Source organism: Taurulus bubalis (assembly GCF_910589615.1).
Source record: "Taurulus bubalis genome assembly, chromosome: 9".
Taxonomy (NCBI): domain Eukaryota; kingdom Metazoa; phylum Chordata; class Actinopteri; order Perciformes; family Cottidae; genus Taurulus; species Taurulus bubalis.
In genome coordinates, this window is record NC_136597.1 from 13,155,229 (window position 1) to 13,178,914 (window position 23,686).

Consider the following 23,686-nt stretch of genomic DNA (forward strand, 5'->3'; position numbering starts at 1 on the left):
AATTCAGATCCGTCTGCTGCTTGTTGTCACTCGGTTGGTGCCAGGGCAGGGAGTCGGACGGTGGCCTGGGCCAACTCTATACAACACAACCTGATTACATTTAGCTGAGAGACAAAAAGAAGACTCGCCGTCTACGGGGAGCAGCCCTCAGTCTTGTGAGATGATCGGGATTGTTAATTTAGTTACTCCCTCAGTGGAGCCAAAGACGTAGTGGGATGGCCTGATGGAGGGAGAAGGTGTCTGTCCACGTCTTCCACTGCCTCTCCTCCTCTTCTTCTTTTCTTCATCCTTGCTGTCATTCCTCCGATGCGCTGTTCCCTTGTGGAGGACTCTTCTCTCTGCAAATTTAATCAGACTGCATGAATTAAAGCAATAATTCAATTTGTTTACAATGCATCATTTATCCTCTGTCAGGCCAGCGCTCCGTTGACAATTCGTGGCTCGCTGACCCCCGACCTTTGCTGAGGTCACGTGATGCATTTATTACATTGTTCAATGAGCGTCTTCCAGGCTATTATCAGGCGACAAGGGGCGAAAGATGCATGATGATAATCCTATTATTCGAATCTGTGTAACACTGAAACCGAATGCAAGACATGACCTTATCAACAGACAGGATAAATCATGTAAATAGTGCTTTAACAACTAATTAATGTGTTTATGAATATTAAAATGACCACAATAATACGGATTATCACCATTGTTTTACATCTGATAGTGCCACTGTTAGCCCTTTATTTCCCCTTCTAAAACGTTTGATCTGACGCCGCTCTTCCAGTCATTCGTGTGTTCCTCTTGTAATGCTCACTGGGTGATTCTATACCCGAGAAAACAAGAGACTTCATCCCAGAGAGAAGAGAAGAAAAGGCACAATCTCATGTATTTCCAGGCTAAACTATTGTGACAGTGGAAAATGGTAAGCAGTTTAGAATATTGCCAAACAAAAGAGCTTTTAATCAAAGTGCATACCAGACCCTGCGGAGTGTAAAACACTCCCTCATCAAAAGGCCTATTATACACTTACTCACATCAAAGGCCTCCATGTTTCTTAATTGCCGGATTCTTTTCTTATTCAATTATGTGATGCTTATGTTTTTATGAAGCTGATACAAAAAGAGCTTTGGTAACCAAATCAAAGGGGCTTAATTCATCATCTCTGCACAGCGATGTGTGCTCACTAACAACAGTGTACATATGTGTAAATGCATTTCTGCAAGTGTGTCTGCTACATTCCCAGCCCTCCGGATACAGAGATGATGCAAAGGGTTTCAGGAGAAATTAAACTGTGTAAAACTAGCAGGTTTAGATAAAGCAATCACATTACCGACACACTTGAAAAGAACACATTATTTTTTACTTGCGAATGTTGAGCTTTGTTGCTGACACGCCAAATAGAAAGTTGTATACAGTATAAGTGCACAGGGTCGAGGAGTTTTTCTCCAACTATATTGTTATCTTACCACAATATAATCAACATCTAAGTCTGCGCGTGCTATTCAGCCAGACACTAAAGTCCCTGTGCAGAATTGCAAAATAAGTTGGGTGTAAATATGTAATTGCCAGTGCTTATTCTGAGATCTGAAATATTAGGGAGCAATATGGATCGCATTAAAATCCTGGTTGTTAGGGGTATCGGTTACACTGAAGACATGCAGGAAAATGTGCACTGTCTGCGAATCTGGAGGAGATGGAGAGGGTGAGATGAGGGGGGAGATAGGAGCAGGAGAGGGTGAGGAAGAGACAGAGAGGAAGAGGAGAGGAAGATGAAAATCTCTTAATGTCTTTCTGAGAACATAGACACATTATTTAAATCTCCATCACTTGTTAATGTAAATCTGATCATACTCTGCGCTGGACGAAGGAGGGGAGAAGTGAAGCAGAGGCAGAAATTCACACACACACACACACACACACACACACACACACACACACACACACACACACACACACACACACACACACAGATAGAAACAGAATGACAGAGAGCAGGTTTATAAAATAACAGTGATGGGATTGAAAGCTGGATGTCACCATTTCAAGTCACACTTTCACTGTCAGAGAACACAAATGCACACAAAACACTTTTAAAATGACATCAGTTGTCCTTTGCCGTAATGACAAAACACTTTACACACACTGGCTGTGGAATATTTAGTGTGTGTGTTGGTATATATGGAGTGTATGTGTGTGGAATCTGATATCTGCCTCAGGCCCCATGGCCCTGGTCTGTCTGCATCCGAAAAGCAAACTCTGCAATTATGATGACCGCCCTGTCCTTTTCATTTCCCATCTCTGTCTCTGTGTGTCTCTCTCTCTCTCTGTCTCGGGCTCTCACACGCTCTTTCCATAGCTTTTTCTTTATTTTTCTCTCTTTGACCTGTCTGTCTCTTTTCTTAATTAAAGGTAAATAAATTCTCAATAGTAACTTAATAATGGGCTTGATTACACCTCAAGATACAACATAAAGTTTTCTTGTACCTTTAACTCACAGACCCACTCAGGCATCACCTCGCCTTAAAATGTTCTCCTTTTCTTTTTTTATTTCTTGGCAGCAATGTATGAATATTAATTAAATTATAATGCAAATAATTATTACTATCATGATTTTTTTACATTATCATTTTTGTACATTATATCCTGTCAAATCTTTGTATGATTATATTTTTTGCATGATTTTTCAAATTTTCAGCAAGGCCTAAAATACATACTACATGTAGCGGTAGATTACTCTATTATTCTTCCTTTAAGTATTTCCATTTTATGCATGTACGTCTATTCCACCACATTACAGGGTGGAATGTACTTTTTATTTCACCACAGTCATTTTACAATTTAAGTTAATAGTTTCATTGCAGATTAAGATTTTGAAAACTTTTAATGAGCACATAAAATATAATACATCCCTAGTGTAAAATAAATTACACAGTAGCATATAATGTAACAATTGCGTCATTATGACAAGCTATAACATTAAGATTCTGCTCACATGTTAAAACATCAGTAATAATAATTATATAAGATGTAACACTGCTGTTTTGTTTGCATAATGAGTACTTTTGGTTCATTTAAAGTACATATTGCTGCTGATACTTACCAATATATTTGCTTAAGTACATTTTCTCATAGAAGATTTGAAATTGAGTATTTATACATTTTGGTATTGCTACTTTTATTAGCTGAAAGAAATAAATTATTGTTACCACTGGTTACCTGTAATTATTTCCCCTTTTTCTTTTCAAGTCCTCCCTCCTTTGTGCTTTTCTCCACATGCTCAGTGTTTCTCTGCAGCCTCCACATGACTCCTTGTCAGGTCTGAGTGAGTGATTAACTAATTGAAGTGCTTACTAATTAATATGTTTCATTAATTACAGTCATTTATGCTGTGTTTACTAACATGGCCTGCTGAAGCCTTATTACGTCACTGAATGTAAATGTCGGCAAGTACTTAACCGAGGCCTAGCCTTAGTGTGTGTGTGTGTGTGTGTGTGTGTGTGTGTGTGTGTGTGTGTGTGTGTGTGTGTGTGTGTGTGTGTGTGTGTGTGTGTGTGTGTGTGTGTGTGTGTGTGTGTGTGTGCGTGCGTGCGTGCGTGCGTGCGTGCGTGCGTGCGTGCGTGCGTGCGTGCGTGCGTGCGTGCGTGCGTGCGTGTGTGAGAAAGATGTCTTTGTTAAGAGTATCGGCACGTATGTGCCTCATTCTCCATGTTTCTCATCTGGAAAATCATCCCATGTCCTTCCTTCACCTTTCCCATATCTGCCCCTGCAATTGCTTGATTTGTAACTTGATTTCAGGAAAGGGAAAACCTGTAGATTATCCAGCTTTCATTAGGGGGGAAAAACCCAGTTCGTGTCAGAGAAAGAAGAAATCAATTTAATACAGACTTAACTGGAGGAAATTGCATATTCTGCTTGTACTGTATGTGCTGAACAGGCACTTTCTCTTCCTCACCAGAGACCTGCCTCCCTATTAATTGCAGTGTGTGTGCATGTCTGTGAGTAAGTGGATGTCTATGTGCGCGCGCATTTGTTTGTTAGTGTGTGTTTGTAATGTGTAGAGCGTGCACATTCATTTGTGTGTTTGGTGCTTGGATGCATGTTTCCTGAATGTGTATTCAGTCTCTTTGTCTGTGTGTGGAGGTCAATTCTCAGACCTGTGGTAGGGCACCCAGCCAGATGTGTCTGTTTCTTTATTTGCGGCGTGCATGTCCGTTCACCGCACGTGGTGTGTGTCCATATTTCTTTGTTGGTGTATGGTGCGTGCATAAGCACAAGCGCATGTGACTTAGCCAGGTGGAGAGGAGATTGGTTGGTATTTATGAACAAACGTCATAATTGTGACAGGATGATATACGACCAGCACATTCCAACAGCCCCCCTTCAGTCCTTTTCTCTTTTTCTTTTTGCTAAAAATATCCATCTATGATAAAATACAGTCTTAAAAGCTGATGACCAATTTAGTGTGGCGTGTTGCGGACAAGGTCATGGAGATCTGAGCTGCTCCGTGGTCCTCCCTCCGAGGCCTGTTCTAATCTACAGAGCAAGAAGAGGGGCTCAAAGTCATTTCTCTAATTGCTTTTATAAGGTGCCCTTTTCACACGGTGTCTTCCCTGCTCATTCACTTTCACCGCCATTACACCACCTTACCTCCGCACCTGCCGGTTAAAATGCAGTCATGTAACATTGCTGTCGCTTTATATTGATACCAGGTATTCACAGGGAGCAACAGAAACCACATCAACCTATCGAAGTAGTACACCTTTCTGTCTTCCCTCCTGACTCTTTTACCATCCTGCTCCATGCCTAAAGGTGTTAACTGGGGGCTGCAGGGTAAGTGTTTTGTATATATGGGGGTACTTTTGATTTCTTAAGTGTTGTCCTTGCATTGGTGATCTATAAGGGGAGCTGAGGTGGTGAGGGGACAGCACGAGGTGAGTGAAGATGGAAACGGGGGTTAGAGTGTGAGAGGGAAGGCTGAGAAGGATAAGGAGAGAGGGGGATGAGATTGAGCCTAGTGCATTAAGACAGTGTATTATTTGGCGGTTCCACTTGCTTGCGTCCATTAGGGGTGGCTGCTATGCTATTAAAGGGGTCAGCGAAGTGTGTGTACCTGTGTGTGCGCATGCGAGTATGCCTACATGTGTGTGCTTTAAGAGTTAGTAGAGTGGTCCAGTGTCTTATTGAACAGGATGGGGCTCCCCTGCTCTAATACCTCTTCATTTTATTGGATTGGATAGCCCCAGTTATAATTGTATTAAGGCTGTTCCCCCTCCACTCCGTCTCCACAGCAGTGACCACATGTCATTCCCCAACACACGTGGGAAACACCAGGAGACACGAGGAGAACCTCTGCAGAGGCCAACCTCCGCCACTCACGTGGCACTTTTGCTCTCCATCTTTGCTCTTAGTTCCCTCTTACTTTCTTCACCTCCTCCTGGGGAAAGTCGCAGAGGTCATTGTCTTGTAACAGACAACTGAGAGTGGAGGGCTGAGGGATCTGATGCCCATGTTTTCATCATGGTGACCTTGCTGCTTTGTGTCGCGGATGCACGGTCAGGTAGATGGACACGCAGTCGCCACAGTTTCTAGTTTTCCAGCCGCAAAGCTTATTTACACGTGATGCGTGTTTCATTCATAATTAGCCTTTTGCGTTTCGATGGAGCGATAGGTTGTGTGTAGCTGGGGGCGGTAAGCTCTGTCACCCCAAGCCGAGCTCTGTGGTGTTGCACACTCAGCGATTACTCCGGAGTTAACCAGAGAGGCTTCGCTGCCTCTCACTTTTCCTTCGCCCTTGAAGAGACCAGGAGTTGTCAGGGTCCTCATAAAAACCCTGAACGATTGCGTCCGTGCCTTCTTCCCTTCTTTTTCTACCCTTTTTTTTTTCCTCTTCTCCTTCCAAAACCTGGCCATCTGTCTAATTGTTCACCTCCATCGCTTTAATGCTTTTTACATGCTTTTCCCCCCTCTTTCCAGGCAATAAACTTTATTTTCTTCGCAAGACTTCAATCTGCAGGGGGAGGGTAGATGGGCATGCAGGCCGGCTGCTCACCTTCTCCCTGCTGGATGTGCTCCAGTGGCCCCACTTCAACCCCCCTCTATCCTCCCTCTGGTCTCCCATTACTCCATCTCTCCTTCCCTTTCCCCCCCTGTCTCTAGAGAAGGGGATATGTGTTCGTCAAGCTGACACCTGCGCTCATCTTCTCTGCTGGTCATACACTCATGGAGGGCTACCCTGTTGAGGAGGCCTTATACTGACCTGTTAATTATCACACTGCTGCCTTCTCTGACCTTGTTTGGAAATACTGTCTCAATTTTCTTGCTGTACAATTAAAGTCTCATTTTCACAAGAACAACTTTTTCCGCACATTTATACCACAATGTTTTCTCATTATGTCACACATCTTCCTCATACACTTGTTTGAATACTTGGTGACAGGAAGTTTCTTTCACAGCTCACCCTTTTTCACTTTACCTACATTTCTGTCAGTGTACTATGTAAAAGTGGCCAGGAATGTAAATGCTGCACATACAAGTCATTAAATTAGACAGTTGTCTCCTCTCACCTGTGATTACTGCTGTGTGCAGATCATATAAGCAGGTACCCTATAATCATATCTATAATAGCTATAATCAGCCCTTTAATGTTTTCTAATAGCATCCATATAATGGTATGGAGTAGCATCAAGAGAATAATTCAGGCATAGATAATGGTGTGATAGCGTGGTTTTACCCTTGAGTCACAACACTAAATTTGTTGTGTGCGTGTGTGTGTGTGTGTGTGCAAGTGCCTGTGTATGCATGCATAAATACGCACAGGGGCAGTTAAGGTGTCTGTAAAATGCCTGAAGAATCACATTTCCATCAGAAGGCACTCTTAACCCTTTCTTGTTTTCTTTCTGCTCACTGCTCCATGGAGCGTCCTTGCTGTGAGTGTCATGTACACTTAGCTCTGTGGAGACAGACACGCAGAGGAAATACATTCCCATATGACGCCCACAGACTGAAGATCAGATCAGGGAAAAGGCTGACAGAGGAGAGCAGCAGCAGTAGCAGCGGCGTTGGTGGCGGACGGGGAGCAGAGCGCTGAACGCTGTTCCGGGGTGTAATGTGAGCTGACAGCGTTCCTCAGGGATGGCGGGCAGGACGAAGGGGAGAGGTAGCATCAGGAGTACCTGGTGCTACTGAACCCAGAGCCCAGCTGGGAGTCCTGGGAGCAATCTCTCGCTCCCTTTCCCTTTCCAGCATGAGGGATGAGTCTAATGGACCGTTAGTCTGAACAGAACGATCTCCACCTTGGTTCACGCTGCACGCACTCGTACACCGCGGTCCCGCGTGAGCTCATATGTTGTAGGCAGATTGAACCTCGGTTGTGTGTTGAGGAGGCCTGTGCTGATAAAGATGTAGAGAATTGCAAGAAAGGGGAGGGTCTAAGTTGACGTGCTTTATCATGGACAAAAATAAACATGAACGTATACTGTTATTAAAGAAATATGTTACTTTAGGCCTGCATGCGTCTCTGCCGAGACCTTTGCCCTGTATTGGAACGCTACAGTGGGTTGGAGAGGATGATGAATATTTAGCCCCTCTTCCTCAGTGTGTAAATGCAGCTATGCATTCACTTCTTAAGTCATTTATCTTTCTCTTCTCCTCTCCTATCCTCACCCTGTCTCCTAACATATGGTGTAAAATAACACACACACACACACACACACACACACACACACACACACACACACACACACACACACACACACACACACACACACTGCTGAGAACGCGCAGTTAAAAGCTAGTGTAGAGTTCTTTAGGAGTCTTTAGACAGGATTGTGAGTACGTGTCAGCACTTTTCACATATTATTTGAATACAGTTTATTTGAATACAGTTTGAATAAATATAATAGTATCGGTGTCAATAATTTTATTTTTCATAGCCCCAAATCATAAATTCACAAATTACTTTACAGTCTACAACATTGTTTTTTCTTATACACTTCATTTTGATCAATAAATCTCCCCCCAAATACCTTAATGTATGGCAAAAGGTAGAAACCTCAAAAAGGAGAGGAGCCAATTCTTCTTCTACGACGACAGACGTGTTTCCCAAATTTTCCAGAGGAGACCTGTTTAATTGCATTTCAAAAAAGGGGTAAAACAGAACACAGCGTTATCATTCTATCCTGGACTTCATGATCATTATTATTATTAATTTTTTATGTGCAGTTTGTTAAGAAACAAACAAATGAATGGTGCTGACCCTGTTGCTTTTCTGTTGCTTTTCTGTTGCTTTTTGTTAGTAAAATTGTGCTTTTATGTTTCCTGTCTCTGCAGCACAAAGCAAGAGTAGAAGCCATGATGTGCGACCTGGCCTCTCTCCGCAGTGTCAGGGAGTTTACTGAGTCTTACAAAGCAAAGAAACTGTGAGTATAAACCAAATTATTAACTTTCTAAGCCTGATCATTCTCTAATATTTTCTGCCATTATTTAGATTTATTTACCTACGTTTTGAAAGATAAGAGAGTAGACCTAAACCTTTAAAATAACCTTCTTTCTTTTAGTGCAGTCGGCCCCATCATAACCCTGAAGATTGAAAATTGTTCGATGTAATGTTGCAATGGTGTGTTCGGACTGAAAGCAGAATCAGCCTGGTCCCTCCAATATCCTAAGTAGCTGTTTAAAGTTGAAGCTCACATGTTGAAAATAACCTTTTGGATCTGAAAGACCATCGGAAGAAAGGGGAGTCTCTATTGTGAAGCGAAACCTGGTCTTCAATCATATATATAGCGGCACGCCCAACTAGCAAATCATGACACTGTTTCTGTGATTTATTCAAAGATCACTTAAGTAGCCTTCAGTTCCATTTCAATTTCCTAGCTGTTGTTTCATTATACTTACTCAGAAAGAGAGAAATAAACAATGAGGACTAAACTAGGGTCTGTCATTTCGGCCCAATGTATTTGTCACCACTACTTCCCACTGTCGCCATACTTTAAGGACAAGCAAACTGTTACTGATGGACACCATATGGACATGGTCCCAGGGGTAAGTGGGTGTATTTGTGTCGATTTGCTTGACATTGGTGGAAACAGACGACCAGACTTTATGGCACTTATTTTGTGGTGGTCAGCTTTTACCGCATGTGTCTTGCGTCTCGTGGTCGGTCGCTCGGTTGCTATTTTGGGGTCATGTATTCTGTCATCCATACTGCTCATCCACCCATGTGCGTGCGTGCGTGTGTGTGTGTGTGTGTGTGTGTGTGTGTGTGTGTGTGTGTGTGTGTGTGTGTGTGTGTGTGTGTGTGTGTGTGTGTGCGCGCGTGTGTGTGCGTGCGCACGTGTGTGCGCGTGCATGTGTGTGTTGGTGTCAGGGGAGCCCCTTGGGGAGAGGCAGGGCAGTCATTGCCCGTAGCAGCCCTGGGGCAGGGTATGGCCATCCAGGACACGTGTCTTGGGTCAAAGCCAAACCTCGCGGTGGCTTCCCTCACCCTGTGTCCTACAGTTCCCTCCCATCTCTTACATGTATCCCTCCCATCCACACTGCAGTATATTAACCTCCCGTTAAGCTGACTGTCCCCAAAACCCTTCACCTGGTTTTGTTTTTTGCATATGTCTTTTTGCAATTTGTTTATCTGCATTCGCCTCTCTCTCTCTCTCTCTCTCTCTCATGTTGTCTCTCCGTCTTTCTCTGTCTGTGTCTCTCTCTCTCTCTCTCTACCTCGGTATTTTGGCAAGGTTGTATTTCTTCATTAGCTGTGCTGTTGGGTGGGGGGGAGTGGGGGAGTCCCAGGGGACGTCAGAGTACATTAATTCTCATCAGAAGGCGAACAGAGCAGAGTGGAGGCTGGGAGCTCTGAGCTGTGAATGGCACTGGGCAGCTGTCTGAGTCTACCACCACTCTATTACTGCACGTATGTCTTCAGGCATATAACACGCAGAAGCGCGCACACACAACACGCACGTACATGTGCATACATGCACAGACACACACTCAGACAATTCTGTGTGTAGACGCATACACACAGAGTTTTGTAAACACGTGGAGACAAACACACTCATACACACGCACAATAATGCTCCTGCAGCGTGTCATTGACAGGTGAAATGTAATCAGAGTCTTTTTCTTTTCCTTCTCTCGTTTCTCACTCCCTTGCTTTTAAGTGCTTTAGTCAGTGGCTTTCACGCTGCTTTGTGTTCCATTGACCCCGATTCTGCTTTAATTGCCTGTCCTTTGAAATGAAATTACCTGGATATTGATATTGTTGAATGCAGTGCAATTTCATTGGGATGTAATTGATGGAGGACAGCGTTGACAGAATGCCCCTAATACAATTTCTACTGAACGGCCCGTAATTAACACATGCAATTTATTTTCACCTGTGATTTTTTTTTTTTTTTAACTGCATTTATCCGGTTCTAATTTCAAGCATATTCTGTGTAATAGGTGTCTGTTTAAATACACACATGCTTTGCATTATGGTGACCGGAACACGTTCAGATTGATGTGTGTTTTTGCACACTTTCAAGTATGCACTTCTGGTGTGTGAGTTTGAATATGGATCAGGATGATTGCTGTACACATATCCATATGTTTGTTGCCAGAGCCGCTTTTCCTGTAGCCAATAAAGTGCAGTGTTAATGACCAGTAGTCTGAGCCCAGCTCACACAGGCAATCTCTTCCTGCTGGCCCACATTATAACGGAGGTCAGGGGTCATACCCAGGGGGGTTATTTAAAGTAAATATACAAACTGATGTCTCCCTGTTTGGTAGTTAACACCCTCGTTTGACCAGCGCTAAGATTGCACAGTGCACACAGTGTTGTGTGAGGTCCTAATGTGGAAAGAGGGACTGTGGTCCGTGGCAATAGGCCTATTAAAGACATTCATTAGACCTGCGCTTATGAGAGAGGGACTAACTGGTGGGCAGTTGAATTAACAGGCCTTTTACATTACAAACAGACTCACCAGAGGCCCATCTGAGCTGCGTGGGGGAAATCGCTCTACTGGCCAGAGAAAAGTTGGTTATTGGAGTTTTTGATCACAAATATGTGATATGCTTTGAGTGACATACTGAGGTTATTTTGTAGTGTAAGGTCACAAAAATTGCACAAACCAAAGAGGTGTAACTGACAAAATGACCGGTTTAAAACGGCGGCTACAGTATAAGGTTGAAAAGTTAGGTCAAGAGTTCATACCTGTGGTGTTATTGAGCAGCTTAAAGCCAGTAGATTGCTAACAGACCCAAGAGTTTTGCCTTCTACAGCACAATGTTACTGTACTTCACACTCTATTAGACAGGGGATCCCTGGGCCAAAAACAACCAACGTGTTTTTGTTTGAGAGCAGAACTTGACATCACAGCAACTGTGGGGTTTAACTCTATCTCCTTTTATCATATTTCTGGGAAGGTCACAAAGGTAATTTATTTACATTTGTTTTTTTACTTCTACCAAGCCATTAAGTTAGACGTCCTTACCTTTTTTGTATTGTGGGTGCAAATTTCAGTTGATAATGTGCTGTGGTCGGCATTCTCCAAGTTGACTTGTGACTAGGTTTGTGCTCTTTAATGAATCTTGTGTGTTCGGAGGCCTGAAGGTGATCGTACAGTACACTCCTATGTAATAGCATGGGATGGCTCATTATAGCAAGGCATAACAATTCACACATTAATTTTCCAGCATCCAGTTTTTAATTAATCCAGTAGGCAGTCTTAAACACAGGGTACACAAATTGCCTTCGGCCTCATAATTAATTCTAATGGAAGAAATTAAAAATTGGTGGGGTGTGTTTGGATTGTTCGGCTGTGTTACTGTGGTTTCGAGCTCGCTGGAGCGACGCTGTCACCGACAAGGATCTCTCGCTGCCCTGACCAATCCAGCAATCTCCATTTACTGGCACGCGAGCAGGAAGTGTTAGTCACTCGCCCACACGAAGTCTGCAAGAATGGAAATGCATTGCGTGTCTGTGTTGAAGCACATGCTTTTTATTTTATTTATTGGCCCCTGAATTAAGTCAGTTGTTTTTAATATCACGACTTGCATGTGTATTTCCTTTGATCGGCTCTGTTCTGCTCAGCCTCTTTGAGTCGATGTGTTGGTGGGTTTGGTTACTCAGAGTAGTTACACAGAACCTGTATCAACACCCATTACTTCCACCACCCTTGTGTGTTGAAACGGTTTGCGATTGCTTTTCAATGTGTTGTTGCTCCTGGATTCCAGCCAGCTGTATTCAGTATCTACAGTACCTGTCGAGCCACGGGGAGTTGCACTGGAAACCTCTGTATCATATCAGCATTACTGATGCTCTGTCTCTGTAGACCTCTAAAGTCCACCACACTGTGGAATAAGACACCCTGTTTCCTTTCTCTGCCTTCGCTTCTCACTGTTCCGTCTTCTTTTTTTTAATTTCTTCTCCCTGTCTCTCCTTACCTCATCTTCAGCCTAGCATGATATAAAAATCCTCCTTTTATGCTGCTGTGTCTTCTTTGTTTTCACTTATAATCAATACAAAATCAAACACGTTTCATTTTCTGCCTTCCCCCCCCCCACAGGCCCCTTCACATTCTCGTGTGTAATGCAGCAGTGTGCACTCAGACCTGGAGCTTGTCGGAGGACGGCCTGGAGTCCACCTTCCAGATCTGCCATCTCGGCCACTTCCTGCTCGTCCAGTGCCTCGAGGACGTGCTGCGTAGCTCCGCCCCCGCCCGTGTCGTGGTGATATCTTCCGAGTCCCACAGGTAAGGACAGTAAACTTGTCACGTAAAAAAAGGTTGACGATGTGTTACTGAATCGACACGCTCTCAAGAGAAGACTGTTAAAATGAGTCTTTGACTATTTTAAGAAATAATAAGCATTACCTGTGCATTTTTTAAGATAATAAAATGATATTCCAATTTTGTACATAAGTACAACTAGTCAACTTTAAGGTGCCTTGTGGAGTTTTCTTGAAAACAAATAAAATGTATGTTCATGTTCAGTATAGCCTTGAGAACACGTTGAATACATTCCCTTCCTCGTAAAACATTATTTCCCCGTGATTCACGCGAGCATGTGGGTGAGCTTACATTCTTTACATCCATGTTTACTTCCTTGCAGTCTCCCCACCCATTTCTGGCACATTGCTGCGTATCTTTGTGCGTTACTGCCAGTTGTAGATGAGTAGAATAGTGTGAAAACCTTTGGTAGGCCTATGTAGTGTCATACACGCGTCCATGTGTGCATGTATGAGACATACCTGTGGCACTCATTCTACCACCTACCACCACACCAGACAGCCGTCCTTACATGTAACACTTTAAAGTTTCTTTTGATATTTATAATAATAAGAATAATAATTTATATTTCCAAGCATTTATCAGTTGTTTTCTTTGGATAAGATAGATCTTTGCAGAGCATTTTTTTTATTTTAAAAGGAAATACGTCACTTTTATAGATGGTTCGCTTGTGACTCCCATCATTTCCTTTTCACAAAATAGTGGTGAAGAACACCAGGAGTAAATGCCAGCAGTTGCACCAATGTGTGTGCAGAGGCTAAGGCCCACACTCTTAGAAACACAGCGGATGTTAATGGTCGTGTGAAATTTTAGCAGCGACGCTCATAATTCTGCAGAGGACGGTGCAGAATGAATTTAGAGGAAACACACACACACCTGTTCCCCATTAAAAAAAACTGCTCCATAGCACTTAAGAGGAAAGAAAAGACTCCACAGGGTACCTTTAACTCATGCAGAACTGGTCTTACGCAAGAATGGCAGACAAATTCAAAGCTATAATTACCTGATCCTTGAATCACAATGTATGTGGTTTCCTTTAAAATACCTATTTTTCAATTTGAGTGAATCTTGTTTTTAACCCTTCTCAGAATAGATAATCTAAGGTGTCTTTCTTAAAATAAAATATTTTTTACTTACAAAACATTTGTAAGGAGAAAATGTCTATGCCAAGCTGCTGTGATAACAGGTTGCCATAATAGAAATTAACCCCCCTGGCAGGTTGGAAATGTTGTTAAACGTGAGCGCCACACAATGTTTTCCCCCCTGCATTCCCAACATACAGTGTTAAACCATATTTAAGTCAACAACTCCTCAACTCCAGTCATGCAGTTATAACTGCTACATTGGCGAGTTTTCACTACAAACTGATAGCTCAGACTTAATTCATATTGTCAAACATGACAGCCTCACTCACTGAAAACTCATTTCCCTCCACATGCCGTCACTATGAATTAAACGTATCATCAACATGATGGATGGACTTATCAGCTAAAATTAACTTTGATCAAGTATCCGCTCCGTTCTGTCTGACCCCCTGACTCAGCCCCTTTCTCCCTACTTTTCCCCTCTTCTGCCATCTATTGTTTTTCAAGTCTTATCTTTTTGTTAACTCCACTCCATAGGCTTCTGTTTTTCCTGTCATTCAGTAGTCAGGCATGATGTCTTATGTATCTGTGAGCCCAAGCCCTGAGCCATGTGCTTCTGTGTGTGTGTGCGTGTGTGTGTGTGCGCGTGTGTGTGTGTGTGTGTGCGCGTGTGTGCCTGTGCAACATTGATCCAGTCTTCAGTCAGTCAGACGGCCAAGCAGAGTGATTGATTGGAGCTCGGCAGAGTGACCTGAGACAAGGAGAACATACGCAGAGTTATTCTAGCAGATCAAACAGCGGCACTATTACAGGGGCCCTCGTATGAGTTATGTTATACAGACTGCCATGCATGAGAGGACAGCAGCAGCAGAGGGGAAGGCTTGACACTCAGATTCACTTGGGGTCACACTGCTATTACATGCTGTAGGAAAAGTAAGAGGAAGAGAGAGTAGAAAAAGCTTATCGAGAGAAAGCAAGTCATGAAGGGAGTATTGACAGCATTTGATTGATGCCAGACTTGCCTACACAGTATGAACAGTAAGGTCACACACATTTTGGGGGTGTGAAAACTGTCAGGCTGCTATTGAAACAGTGTGTACGATTTAAACATATTGAAAGGCCAAGAATGGTATTCTCCTCACTCTTTGCCCTACAGCTTGCTCTCGCTCCTTCTCTGCCTCCCCAACACATACTCTCACCTTTCCTCCTCTCCTCTACAAGCAGCAGTGGCTTTAACCCCTTCAAAGAGGGCTTAGGCAGGACTAGAGAGAGTCAGTTACACACTGACACAGACTAGAGGGAGGGGAAGAAGGAGCGGAAATAGACAATATCTCATATTCCATCTTCCATTCTGTCCACCTCATTCCAGACCTATATTACATCTATTGAAGTTGCTCCCTTTTTTGTTTGTGGTATTTTCAGTATCCGATGATTTCCCGCTTATTCACTTAGCCTCCCCTCACAAGCAGTGTGTGACCCCTGACCTGGCAGCATATTGTATTCCCTAAGCCCCTTGTCTGCTGGTAAAGCATTGACCTATAAGGGACAGGGCTGGGAGAGATGGACACAGGGAATGGCTGGACACTTTATCAGTTTCCACCACAGGGGCTTACTGTGGAATTGGCCCAATACAGGTTTACTTTGCCCTCGTACGGCATCTGATCTGGTCAAACAAGGGGTGATGATATCCTTCATAACATTACCTCTAAGAGATCTATGGTGCAGCTCTGGCTCCATACGAGATTTGTGGTTCATCAAAATCTCTATATTTTATTGTGCAGGTTTTGTATGAAGCATCTGAGCATCTGGTAATTAATTGATTGCAGTTTCACTGTAAAACCACATCCACAACTTCAGTATAACATGTGAACACATTTTGGAGGAAGAAAAATGCATTCGGTGCTCAAGCAATTGATTTATCAACCTCTACTTGCTAAAGTAGTTATGAAGTTGCAGCACATGAAATGAAAAGCCTGCAGATGTTGTAATTTAGCCAAGCAAGGATGTTGCGGAAGGCGACAGTAAACAAGAGGCAGCGAGCTTGTAAAATCACAACAAGGAATCCAGGTGACATTTTGATTGGTTGTTTTCTAATGACTGGATTAATATGTAGGCTGTGTTCCACCGGTTTGGAGCCTATGTCTCTTTCTCCCACACATACACAAACACACACGACACACAGGGAGTGCAGTTTTTGCGTCCGTGTATTGTGATGTTATTGCGTGACTGTATAATAACACAACGAGTGGTGTAATGTTTAAGGGGCCTTGTCAAACATCTGGAGTTTAACAGCTCTGTCGCAGGCAATTAAAGAACATCATGTCATGTCTTTGATTTGTATGCAGCCTGCACCACACATCTGTCAGTAGAAAGCACACACACACACACACACAGACACACACACACACACAGACACAGACACACACACACACACACACACACACACACACACACACACACACACACACACACACACACACTAACTACTCTTGTCTGGACCATATTTCAGGTTCACAGACCTGTTGGACTCATGTGCCAAAGTGGACTTAGCCCTGCTGTCACCCCAAAAAAAGGAGTACTGGTCCATGCTGGCTTACAATCGAGCCAAGCTCTGTAATGTCCTCTTCAGCAACGAGCTCCACCGACGCCTCTCGCCTCACGGTGTCACCTCCAACGCAGTGCATCCTGGGAACATGATGTACACCTCCATTCACCGCAGCTGGTGGCTGATGACCTTTCTCTTCTTTCTCGCCAGACCTTTCACCAAGTCCATGGTAAGAGACAAAACCAGTTTGAAATGTTATATAATCTTGTGACTTCACAACTTGACTGATGGCCGCTGAATTTTTACTCTGAGTTGCTCTGTCGATAGTTCTGTTTCTACCTGGAGAGCAAGTCAGTGAATTCACCACCCTGTATTACTATCTTCGTGTTCTGGCTCTGACGTGTCCTTTACTCAGCCTATATATTTGTCTTGGCACATTCCTGGGAGAGAGGAGAGGAAAAGGATGGAGAGGGGTTGATCTGCTGAGTGCTGAAGGCTCACGGAGAGAGTCTGGGTTTCACAGATAGAGAGATAGTCTGCGGTTTGTTTTCCCCTTCCTCCTGTCACTGTTTATTTAACTCTGTGAGGCAGTTCCCCTATCCTCTCACAACGGTAGGCGATATTCCAGATCCTGTATACCGCAACGATCAGGTTACAGTAAATGCACTGCACAAACTCAAGTCTCTACTCCTATGCAGTCATGCACTCAAGAGTACTAAGATAATAAGCTCTCTGTCAAATATATTTGACCATTTACCTCATCCCCATCAGGAGAAAGTATTACCAGATATTTTCAGATGCAATATCTTAAGTTCTCACATTAGCAGGCTGACTCAACTACTACAGTAAAGACCTAATGTCCTCGCGGGGGGGCTTTTGAGAAATACAAAGAGAGGAGGCCAGGTGCTGTGCCAGAGGGACCTGTGTGTTTTTTTTTTTATCTGTTTATAGGTTTAATTTTGAACAGTAAAACTAGATCCCCTCAGAGAATTGACTCCCTAGTGTGAAGGTGGTGGGAGTTAGCATGACCCTGGGAGCTAGCAGCTCCTAGCAGGGTCTCCCTTTGGAAAACTGGTCCTGAGGGGTGCAAAAGGGTCCCAAGATGGTGCAGGAGATCCAGCTGCATCATGAATGTGTGGTTGGGCTCTCCTCTACGCACAACAAAGCACATTCTCCTTTTAGGAGTTTGAGAGCTAGTCAAGTGTAGGGATACTGAGCAGCACCAGTTCCTCTGATTTGAGTGTGTCCTCTATTCATCTGTGTTTTAATGCCTTTGCACTTAACAGTGCACTTTAGAGTATCCAGCTTTCTCGTAGTCTTTGCTTGTAGTCACAGGCAGGGCATGGGGACTTTATAGTGGTGCTGTGGGTGTACTTCAATGCTCATCTAGGCAATGATGGAGAAAGCTATGGAGAGTGGTGATTGGGAGGAACAGCCTGAGCTGAACTTTGTGGGGGTTTTCATATTGGATGTACACCCACATTATGATGTGAATCTGATGAAGCATTTTTCATTTGATACAACAGTTTGTAGTGATACAATGTTTGTATTGTATATCTAAAGTAAGTATTGCTGTCAATGGCATCCAATTAGATGATAACATAAAAACACTGCTATAGTTTCCTCTCAATAAGCTCTATAGTGCAGCTCGAGTGGGAAGCGAGGTTGAATCTGGTGAGGGTGTACACTAAATGACTATATGGAAGTGTTCTTCGCCCATGTGTGCACTTATAAGGTGACGTTAGGTGCCTGAGGTTAACATTCTCACACACCTTGGATATGAACGATAAAATCCAACACTATGATTTATCTTGGTCTATATTGTGTCCTCTGCTCTGTAAGACTTTTCAATTGATAGCGCCTCTCTACCCTTTAGGCTCCATGGCCTCCTAATATATGCTTTAGTTTGACTATTAAATCTTCCCATTAGCTACTCTTCGTACTTTATCAATTTAGTGTTTGCACTGAAGGGAAAGTGTGATGTGTTGAAAGGCAGCGTGTTGGAGTTTTAGTGAAGCGTTATTCTGATCCATCATGTCTGACAGACACAAGGCCTCAGGCCGTCATTTGTCTCCCCTCTTTCTGACATAGGATGAGAGATGAGAGGAACTGCTCCTCAGCACCTTTCGCAAAATGCCAAGCTGAACATTTCCTCAATTGACTATTTCTATCACAAACTACTCTTTTCCCCCTCCTTCTTTACCTTCTGTTGCATTTGTCTTCGCATTTTTTCTTTACTTGCTGTCTTGCTTCAATCTTCAAATCGGTAGATCTGTGCCAATTTTAGCCAGACCAAAATGTGTTAAACAAGCTTTTTATTCAGATTTGAAAGTGTACCCTGACGTGGATGACATTTGTGTGTTTTTTGTGTGTCTAAGAGAAGGGTGTGTAACGTTTTGGATGTGAGCGCACAGATGCAATTAGCAGAGCGGCTTCGCTTCCAGAATGGGGCTGTGGCTTTTCTACACGTGGTTAATTAAACGTAGTGTGGATGTTAGTAAATATTAAAGGACAAAGGTAGAGCTAGTAATTAAATTCTGGTGTGCTGACACAGCGATTAGCTTAAACTCATGTCTGATAAAGGCCACACACAGACACACAGCCTAACACACAGACACACACAGATAGAGAGGCACACCCTTAAGCTGAGCATTTGCTCTTATTTAAATCTGAGGTTGATAAGGCCCCTGAAAGTGTATCCTCTTTAACACCCCACTCCTCACTCCTTCTGCCCCCACATTAAGGGCTTAATAAAACAGTGATATTATTTCAGTTATTGGTTGCAGGGATATGAAGATGGTATCGCTTTAATTGCTTGCGTACGCTTGCGGGATCCATGGAGATTGTTCTGGGATGCAAACATAAGCAGAATGTCGACTCCAAAAAACAATCACAAAGCCCCTGTGTGTGTTCTCGTGCAAATAACCAGCCTCTCATTTAAAACACAGGTTTGATTTATAGGAGCACAGGTGGAGTGATATACAGTTGCCCTACACGATCACACACACACGCGCACACGCACATGGACACGCACATGGACACGCACACAAATTAATTCACAATATGTAGACTACTGAAACACCTGGAGCTACATGTGGTCCTAAATCTTTAATTTGATTGTTATAGTAAAGGAGAGGAAATGTCACGTCAGGCCATAATCTACACATTTGGTCATCCAATGTCATCCAATCATGTCCATGCTTCTCTCCCACGTTACTTGTGCTTCCTGCTCTCTTATTTGATCAGCTCTACCCTTTTACCCCTAACTTTTATCTTTGCATTTTGCTCGTGTTTTACCAAAATACATTTTGACTTCCTCAACTTTGCATCCTTTGTGCTGTAGATTATACTTAAGGGAAAGAAACTTCTCTATTAGCAGAGAGCACAGCCCACTCTGCTATTGATGTATAGAGCTGATTCTATTTTGCTGAGTTGAGAAAGGCATCTATAAAGAGCCATGACATTTTAATCAGCCAAACTATCTCTCACTAACATCATGTTCCCCTCCCCGTGCCTTGATCTACTTATCAGAGATTGAGCGACCAGGCCTGTAACTCCTGTTTCTTTAATTCAGCGTGTTTAGAGTGGGAGTTTTGCCTGTGTCCTTTGCTGTGATTATCAGCATTGAATGATCTGGCCTGCAGTGGTGTGTACTGCAAGTGTATGTGCCCAGATTTACTGTGTGTGTGTGTGTGTGTGTGTGTGTGTGTGTGTGTGTGTGTGTTCGTGTGTTCGAGAGCGAGACTAAGGCAAAAACAGCCGTTATCACAGTTCTGTTTAATGCTCAAAACTTGATGGACATAGATTTTGCTTGATTTATTTGATCTAGGATAGTATTTTAGGATAGGATTTTGGGCCTTTGACTATGTACATACAATATATGCTGTAAAACTTATTAGACAGTACCCTTTGAATCAAAACTCAAGCTGAACACACATTTACCCAGCACAGAATGAATTTCAGTGACTGTTGCAGTTATTAGTTGGGCTGTAACCTTTGTGAAGTTGTCACCGTCTTGTCACGCTGTAACGCTGACCCTGTGACATTTTGTTGACTGACTGATTGCTCCCTCAAGATCAGTGTACCCTCCGGCTCTGAGCAGCTGTGCTCAGCCTATACTCATCTAATCTATACCTTAACTATAGGCACAGACAGTGCTGAGCTGAATGGAGATCAGTGTGGGCAGTAGCTCCCGTATCTCATCATCCACTATAATGGATAGAAAGAGGGGAGGGAGAATTTGTGGGTACAGGCCTAAGAGGCTCCGCTGGTCCAATCAGACATCTTAGTTCCCCGAGGGGCTGGTTTCATCAGCCCTCTCTTCTAGTCCCATGCTTCTTAGTGTTTTAGCATGATTATTTTACCCAGGATCCTGCCTCGGGCACCAGGCCACCTTTTTACATATGCACGGGCTGAACTTTTGACCAAGCACCAGCAGTTGTGACTGTATTATAGGAGCGGTTGTTCAGTCAGGAGTAGTGGGACCGCCAGTATCTCCTCTGCTGAGCCTTGCCTACTGTGTACAGGAGCTAAGGCTAACCCAAGAGACAGGTCCTGCAACGAAGACGTCAGCATTAACATACAACAGACGCACTGTGAGGTTGTGGTGTACGTGAGCACAGCAGACACTTTTACCTCAGTGTTCTTTATCAGCTTCTCTCTTGCAGACAGACATAAGGTCAGGTGCTCTTCGTCTAGTGATCTAGTGTAGCACACAGACGCTTTGGCTCTGCTGCACACCCAGGCAACCTGAGTGTGTATGTGTGCTCTGGTGGTGTGTGCGGTGCTCAACCATGTGGAAAGAAAGAGGAGCAGAGGTCCCAATCTCCCCGCCAGCCCCCCTTCTCCTCTGTGGGGTTAGATGAGCTGCCAGGTCCTTGTAATAGAGTCCTCTTGGATGATTAGGAGCTACACAGGAGGGGGGTCAGCTCCAGCCTGACTGGAGACGCTGTGTAGGTTTCTCCTCAGTGGTGGAGACAGAATATTACAAATTATGCCAATTGGTATGAGGTTCACATACTCAGAGTGGACCTCTTTGATGATGCACCGATATCCTTTTAGAGGCCATGTTTTAGAACATATTTGAGGAACTAGATATAATGAACGGGATTTTCCAGCCAGACATTCCCTGCTGTGCTTCTGCACTGAATGGGAGGGAGAGAGACAGAGAGGGGGAGAGAAAGACGGAGGGAGAGAAAGATGTGTCGGTGTGGGGATGGACAAAAGCATACGCTCTCATTCGGCTGTATTGACATGTGTGTTCCTGCCCAATCCTGTTACTGGGATTATTGTCCACGGAGATACCATTTCATTAAAGAAAACACACACACATGCTCAGACACACACACACACACGCACACAGTGGGTGAACAGAGAAGGCCTGAGGCCTGGTTATGTGGTCCATTGCACAGGGAAACTGTGTAAATGGTTTATTGTGGATGAGTTGATGTGATGGAGAGCGTGTCTGGATCAATAAAGAACCAATCAAATGCTGGCAGTCTGCTACTGTATGCAGTCAGTCATTCCCCCCTCCTGCCTGCGTACAGTTATACAACATGAGTGTGAAGGAGGTATGAACAATATCCACGTTGAACGCAGAAGAAGTTGAAGAAAGTCCTTTTTCAAAACCTTGTGTACTTGCTTCATGTTTTACTTGTTGTTAATGTTTATTTTTTTTCATACATTTTTGCAGAGTGCACATTAGTTTCACCTCTTCATAAGATGTATTTCTGTGACAGACTTTGACAGTTTTGTTTGTGAAGAAACATTAGTTAAAGCTCAACCACATCCTCCCAGCTCTTCCATTTCCAGACACCTCAGGGAGGCCATTAGGACATCTCCCCAGCCTGGGTTGTCTGAGTCTGGGCTGAGTCTGAGCTGAGTCTAGGCTAAATTACCCCAGAGCCACAGGTCAGAGCCGGCAAGACCCTCATTGCCAAGGGACTCTCCCTCTAATATAAGAGATCAGAACAGGCCAAGGAGCCAGAAACCGACCTGGCCAGAGAGACATCCTTACTCACTTACCCTCTAGTCTTCCACGTTGCCGCCTTCGCCCTCCATCTCTCTTACCTTTAGAGCTTCAGAGCTTTTTCTCTTGTGACCCCCCCACCTCGGCACACACACACACACACACACACACACACACACACACACACACACACACACACACACACACACACACACACACACACACACACAAAACACACAAAAACACACAAAAATGCACACACACACCACTCCCTCCCCTCTTTGTTGTGACATGGAGCTGATGGACTATTTTTCAAATTGATTTCAAAAATGTACATAAGCAGCCGATCCCCTAGCCCAGATTACCTATTGATTTTTAATATGAAAAGCTCATTATATAAGCAGGAACTGCAACACAAAAAGCTAGCCAACCTTTGCATAAATCCTTTAATTGAATTTCCAGAGCCCGTGGTTCTACATTTTTTAATTAAATCCATTTCTTTTTTTAAGGGTTGCTGTGTAATTTGCATGCTGTGAAGTGGGTGCTGTCCCAGATAAAGTGCCATTGATCCTTATTAAGGCTCACCTCTGGGCTCGCTGAAAACCAACCGCAAAAATTAAATGTGCTCATGGTGCATACACTTATTGCCCGCATGATAGGATTAGAGGCAGAGGGAGAGAGAGAGAGAGAAGAAGGGAGATAGAGATGGAGAGAGAAGGAGTGATGGGGTAAGGGTGGGGGATTATTATTAATAGTTGTTCATATTAATGTAATATTTCACCTTTCCTCCTCTGGGGTGAGATTGTGAAGAGCTTGTTTATAAATACAGCTGGGTCCAGATATTGTTTGCATTTCTCATCCAGTACACTCTGGTCTGATGTGTTTGGGTGTCGCGGGTTGCTGCGATTTCACAGTTTGAAGGTAGCATTTAAATCTGACAATGACAGATATGGCCCCATGTTCCTGTTCAACACATTCTACTTAAAAAAAATATGGACCTCTTTATATTTGGTTTGAAATGAGGACACGTGTTCCTGATCGTATAATCACGTGTAAATGAGGCCACTGATCATATCTCTCATTGATCTTCAGGAGGCCGTGGCCTGCAATCTTTCTAAGTAGAAAGTGTTTAACTACCTATTTAGATTGAATGATACTTAATTTTCTTGTCCTTACCCTACTTAGCATCAGGTAACCGACAGTGTGGGAGCAGTGATTTCTATCCTGCGTTTGTGATAGCCGGTAACGCAGGCCTCTCCTTCCTTGTCTTCCTGTGTGGCTGTATGCAGACTGTGGAGTAAATCAATAAGGATTAACCTGTGACCCCAGC

At 43.6% G+C, this 23,686-nt stretch overlaps 1 protein-coding gene across 1 annotated transcript in view; it reads left to right on the forward strand.

Annotated features, from left to right (window-relative positions):
* Nucleotides 1–23,686, forward strand: part of wwox (WW domain containing oxidoreductase) — a gene marked incomplete at both ends in the record, with an annotated part of 120,481 nt that overhangs the window by 25,525 nt on the left and 71,270 nt on the right. The window contains 3 exons of the mRNA XM_079224341.1: nt 8,323–8,411; nt 12,537–12,722; nt 16,353–16,617. Coding sequence (XP_079080467.1) covers nt 8,323–8,411; nt 12,537–12,722; nt 16,353–16,617 — 540 coding nt within the window. The remainder of the gene's footprint in view (nt 1–8,322; nt 8,412–12,536; nt 12,723–16,352; nt 16,618–23,686) is intronic.